Source organism: Dendronephthya gigantea, unplaced genomic scaffold, assembly GCF_004324835.1.
Source record: "Dendronephthya gigantea isolate DGI-Jeju-01 unplaced genomic scaffold, DenGig_1.0 001106F, whole genome shotgun sequence".
Taxonomy (NCBI): Eukaryota; Metazoa; Cnidaria; class Anthozoa; order Malacalcyonacea; family Nephtheidae; genus Dendronephthya; species Dendronephthya gigantea.
The window spans coordinates 2,501-8,925 of record NW_021164116.1 but is presented as its reverse complement, the minus strand read 5'-3'; the positions used below and the strand labels follow the sequence as shown (position 1 = coordinate 8,925).

Genomic DNA, 6,425 nt, shown 5'->3' with positions numbered 1-6,425 from the left:
GACTGGATCATATTTCAAAGACATTATCGAGTTCCTCCTTCTCAACTATATATTATATATATCCCAGAATTTGTAATATTACCCTAATCTATCCCGATGATGACTACAAGCTAGTTGAAATGTAGATAGAATAAAACTACAAAATGTTACTTCGAGTTACTGTTCTATTGTATTTTATAAAGTCAACAGATTTTACGAATCACATCAGGTTTGATGTTACATTTCTTATCCCCAGCAACGTAATTTACCAGTGTGTGATAACCACGCTCATCTTCACCGTGTAGTACACCTGTATCGCCAAATCTCAGTTCAGTAACAGGCAGCGTGCGTTTGTCTGTCAGGTATCCACTGTCTTCACGCCATGTCCAATAATTCTCGCCACAATTACATTTTCTTCTACCTGCACAGCTCTTGGTCATTCCACATGAACATTTTCCACTGTCGACTGCCGCTCCACCCCAGTAATTCATCTTTGAACCTTGACGTGATACCAACCAACCATAGGAATCTGTCAAAAAAACGCTACCAAAACATTTATATTTAATAAATTAGTTTATCCAGGGGATGGTTAAACGCGAGAATAAACGGGCTTCGTATAACCCAGTTTTATCACCTAATTGTTAACTATCAGCCGCATAAGAAATTTATACGGTGGATTGCGACTAAACACCGTTTAAGCTAAACGCCTTTCGAACAATCGCCCCAGATTTTAAGGATCCGGAGATTCTCATTTCGGCTTTTAAAGTTTCCGGAGATTCTCGTTCCGGGTCTTAAAGATTCCAGAGATTCTCATTCCGGGTCTTAAAGATTCCAGAGATTCTCATTTCCCATTCCCCGTTCCTTGATTTCCCGTTCCTGGTTTTAAAGATAGCCGAAATTTGAATAATCGCCTTTGTAATTATGCTAAAATAAGATAACATGAATAATTCCCTCCTATTGCCGGAAAGCTTAAGATTGTTACCCATTAAACAATAAATAGATAACAATCATTAAAATTTTAATCACGAATACTTGGGTCTATAATATTCGATGTTAAATACAGCAATGCGAGTAGTCTTGTATTTATTACATGTCTAGTTTAATGAATATTGAAATTTCAAAGTAAGGTTTATAGTTACAAAAAGCACTGAATATTTTTATACAACAAAACAAGTGGTATCATCAATCTGATATGTTCTGACTGAAGTGTACGCTTCCAACAAGTCAGATCGTTGATGGAACTTACAGCTGATAGCACTAACAGTATAAACACTGACTTAACACAAGTTATTTTACATAGGGCAAATCATTGCTCTTCGCAATACGTCGACGAAAACCAAAAAGTTCTTAACCACGGTGCTAAGCCTTCCAAAGAACTGATCATATTTTAATGAAATTATCAAGTCCCTCCTTATTAACTATACTAGAAATACATTGCATGCAAAGTCCCCTCGCCTAAAGCAATAAACATATATTTCCATCACTGAAGTGAAATGCTATAATACTCGTTTCTGCCGAATGATTGAAGTCGTAAAGTAAAATCCTATATTTTGGTACAATTACAAAGTCGACTCTCCAGCTATCAAATTCGATTATAATCATATTAATAAATTGTGCTACGAATAGTTTTATATACTACAATTTTTAGCGAAATTTCAATTACTTTTTAAACAGATTAACCTTTAAAAATAAATACTTTCCAAATCAAAATCATTTCAAGGAAATTGACGAATAAATTCAAGACTTACAAAATGCTTGCATGCTTTAAAATACAAAATCTACCCACTTACCTGTTCAACAGCACTTCAAAAATGCCTCAAAATCGTAGTTTTTTTTACCGTATATTTGAATGAAAGTTTTTCTATCCGAGGGCATCTTTTACATTGTATTTTATTGAATTTTACGAATCAATTTTTCGTATATTTTTAAGACCATCCAAATGAAAAATATTATTTAAAAGTTTTATAATTCAAAATATCAGTTATGCTGACGTGATGAAAATTTTAATTTAGCTAATCGCACGTTTGTAAACGTTTGCTAGTTACCAGTTTTAACTCGTCTTAAACTCACGCAGGCGCATAACTTACAAAAACGCCCAACGTCCATGACATAATAGCAGACAACTTTCATTTCGCATTTGCATTCCCGGGCGTAATTAAAATCTCCGGGCGGAATTAGTGCCCTCGCCCGGTGCTTCGCACCGGCTCGGGGATAAATCCCAGCATTTTTAATCTATCCCGATGATGACTACAAGCAAGTTGAGAAGTAGATTGAATAAAACTACAAAATTTTTTTATTTAATTTTATGAATCATATCAGGTTTGATGTTCGATCTCTTATCCCCAGCAGCGTAATTTACCCAGCGCATGATAACCACGCTCATTGAAACCGTCAAGTATACCTGTATCGCCAAATCTCAGTTCAGTAACAGGCAGCGTGTTCTTGTCTGTCAGGTATCCACTGTCTTCACGCCATGCGTAGTCATTCATGTCACAATTACATTTTTTTCCACCTGCACAGCTGTTGGTCATTCCACATGAACACTTTCCACTATCGACTGCCGCTCCACCCCAGTAAGTCATGTTTGAACCTTGACGTGATACCCACCATCCGTCGGAATCAGTCAACAACATGCTACCAAAACATTCATATTTTATAAACTGCTCACAATTCTTCGACTGCTTGATAATCGCGACAATCTGCTCCATGGAAATGTTATATTTAATCTTTCTTTTGTAAGAACCTGGAGGATTATATCCGTTAACTAATGTTCTCGATTCACTGTCATGTCCAATCTCTGTCACACCAACACCATTCTTTGAAACCATGTCACAAAATACTCGAACCGTGAGGTTTAGTCCTTCAGGCTTTATGGAATACTTTCCACTATCAGATGATGGATATTTTGTTCGTAAAATCCTGCACGATTTGTTGGCATCATTTGAATTTTCTGTAAATGAGGATAAAGGTTTTGTCACTACTAATGTGTTTAAAGATAATTTTAACAAATGTTCGTTTATTGGGTATGAAAGAATGATGAATTATGAATTCTTCTGTTTTAAGATGACTCAGCAAACAATGCAATTATACTATACTAATATTTATCACAGGTAGCCCCCAATTGGGTTGGTATATTTTTATACATAATACATTACACTAAACCGCACGAAGTTGCGCCTGCGATAATATGCCAGCAGTTGAATGAAGAAAGTGATACTTCATGTCATTTTGCATAGAATGTATTTAAATATTTAGCGAAAAGCAAACCCAATAGCGGGCTGCCTGTGATATAATAATAAAAAAGAAATCGGAAAAACGCATTTCATTAGATAGGGGGATGGTTAACTTGTATTTTGCATAAAAAACAGCGATATTAGTGTTCAAAGTAAATGTATTTAGAGAGTCGTCTAAACTATGCAAAATTGCAGCAAAACAGCAAAATATGAGAGAAGCATTGCTCCTTTTTGAGAAACATTAAGGAACGTATATTTCAATGAATAATCTGAAAAAATTGCACTGGTAAATGAAAATGTAACAGTTTGTTAATGATGAAATCGGGTGTGTTTGGAAATTTTTTATAATTGAAAAAACACAAATATGGGAATATAAATACGTAAAAACATATAAATATTTGAAGTTAATGTTCCGATACTTTTTTAAAAATATGTTGTTCATGTGGTTCTAATGGGATTTTACACACTTGCAGCTTTATTAAACCTACGTTGATCCTTGGGTGACAGGTTCTCCCATGGAAGGCCTTTATTGAATGGGACTTGGCTTGCGATTCCCTAACGATAATTATTCCTTGAGAGTGGAATGGTTTGACCATGATACCGTCCATATCTATCATTCCCACTATTCGCAGCATTTCTAATTAGTGTAATCGCACTCAACTAAATGACATCCTTTGAATTAGTCCACGTTCTATCACTGGTTAAATACTACGTGCTAGGTCTACGTGCTATACTAAAAGGTATACGTACTAAGTCTACGTCATAAAAGATCTACGTACTACCTTCTCGACAACCAAAATGCATCTATTTGTCTGCGAGCGTTTTAAAAATGCAATATTACTAAAAATATTCCGCAATATCTCAGCTTATTACCATCACTATTGAACTCGTTTCAAAATAAGCTTTTGAATGGTATGTTTTGTCTGGTTTTGTGCTTAAATCAAACAAATTAGTTTTTGTTGGTAATAGTTACATAATTTAATATTTATTATATGTAATGTTTTTTAAAATTTTTGTGCGATGAGCAGATAAGCACATGCTCATGCGCTCAGTAAGATATTTCAGGACCTTTTTGACATTTTTGTTGATAAAATGAAAATTATGTGTGGACTAGTAGCGGAGAAGAAGAAAATTTCAAAAATTAATCAACGGATTAACGATTTTAACATTTATTTGCCTTGCATTTAGTTACAGCAGTAACCAATAATCTCTTGTGAAAAGTTTATCGCTTTTTGCTCGTTTGCTATGGTTTCTTTAAGAAAGGTTTCAATAGTGAGCCATTTGACTAAGTTTAAACTATATCTTCATCTTCATCATAGTCATCATCATCGCTGCCTTTATTTTCCTTCATATCTTCCATCTCGTGGTCGTTTCAAAGTCTCTTAATTAGAATTCCTCTTATCAACTGCAGCTTCTATGCATGGCTTCTTCTTGGTCAAAATCATCATTGTTATAAACGCATCTTTTGCGTCCATTAATACTTTCTTATGTACTGGATCTTTCTTTAGTTGTCTCATCCACAAAAGACGCTATAAATAGGTATTTTCTAATTCTTTCTGGAGTCTAGGCATAATATTCAAGTAAGCTTTTTCTTTAGCAGAGTGCTCATCGAAACCACTGTTTAAAAGGCCTTCTTTATTTCCTCGAAAGCTGGTTACTTTTTTGTTCTATTAGCGATATCCAATGATCCAAGTCAGTCGCCGTTGAACTTCCAGACTGCTGAATGGAAATTGTCGAGACATCGTCTGGGTAATGCCTTTCTTGACTGTCCGAGGCTGTTTGAGACATATTGGTGTGCCCGCGCCAAGTTTGGCACCGCATTATATTCTGCCTGTGAGTTTGTTTGTTCGCATCAATACGTTTCCTTAATCACCTAGTAAAAATTCCTTGCACATGCTTGGAATGTTTGGAACGTTCTTTTTTCAATTTCAATCTCAAACTCTGATAATTGCGTGTATCTCTGCTTTTATGCACCCAAGAAGGACAAAAATACCACCATTCGATTCAGCGTAAGAAATTATACTTACAGGTCTTAAATATATTACTAAACAAAAGTATTCGCAGCGATTTATGACGTTTGAAAGACAAACGAAATTGAATTGTTGACAAATTGCTCAAAATTACTATGCTATACTTTACTAGTAATAGTAAGTTTGGTCTTTGATATCTTTCATATCGTTGGTTTTCTCTTTTAATTTTTGTCCTTAAATAAGTAGATCGGTCTTACATTACGATTTATTTTATAGTACTTTGAGCGAAATATATTCTATTTCGAAGGTTTTAAAGTATAGTTTCAATAAGCGAACTTTATGACAAATCGCTCAAAATTATTAAACAAATTCAAAATGCAGTACGCTTAATCCTTGACTTCTGTATCGTTGCTTTTCTAGTTTCCGGCTCTACACCAGTTTATTCGTCTCACGTTTCTCTTCATTTTGATAATATTTTTAGATAATATTTTTAGCCTAAATATTTTATTTCTGAAGATTTTAAAAAGGCGCAATTTTGACCTTAAGGTGGCTCCCTACAGTTTTGATTGTGTAATGCGCAATTGTGTTGGAAAGACCATTATTTTATCATCTTACAAAGTATGATCACGAAACTTGGCCACATAACTGCTATGATATCGCAAATTACGAAATATATAACATTTCATAAAATTTCCTCGTTGCCATGGTAAAATAACGATTTTAAAAAGGGCCAATTTACAGATTCTGAGATAATTTTTTCAAATTTTCTTCGGTAAAACTTTCTAATTTTTTCCACACAGTAATCTTATCCATAATTCTTTCTAATGTTAGCATTTAAAAAAAATCGTACGAGCACTTTTTTTAAATCCTCAAAAAATCCTGTTTTTTAATTAAAAAAAATTCGGCTCGTACGATTTTCTTAAAACTTGCACATTTTACGCATTTCAAGATTACAGAAAACTGTGTAAAGTTTGAAAAGAATTTACCGAAGGAAAAACGAGAAAAATACATTTATTTTTATGTTTATGACGTCACAAAAATCAGGATTTCAATTTCCTCGCGCGACCAGTCGACATCCCGCGAAGGCCCGCGCGTGTTTATCAAAAGTTCACAATGACAAGTTTTAAAAAGCCCGCCCTGCATGCAACATCAGCCACGCGTGTTGCGTGTACTATTTCGCGCGCGACAAAATTACCGCGATACAACCTTAGAACTGTAGGGAGCCACCTTAATGTACCAACCA

At 34.6% G+C, this 6,425-nt stretch overlaps 1 protein-coding gene across 1 annotated transcript; it reads right to left on the bottom strand.

The window, feature by feature from the left end:
- Window positions 1-2,292: 2,292 nt before the first annotated feature.
- On the bottom strand, window positions 2,293-2,915 carry LOC114545008 (neurexin-4-like). The gene has a single exon (XM_028563437.1). It carries the CDS (start codon window positions 2,805-2,807, stop codon window positions 2,316-2,318), a length of 492 nt encoding a protein of 163 aa, XP_028419238.1. The 5' UTR covers window positions 2,808-2,915; the 3' UTR covers window positions 2,293-2,315.
- Between the last annotated feature and the right edge of the window lie 3,510 nt (window positions 2,916-6,425).

What these genes read in the sequence shown, in the direction of transcription:
- LOC114545008 (XM_028563437.1), bottom strand. Translation starts at nt 2,807, where the DNA reads ATGGTTTCAAAGAATGGTGTTGGTGTGACAGAGATTGGACATGACAGT.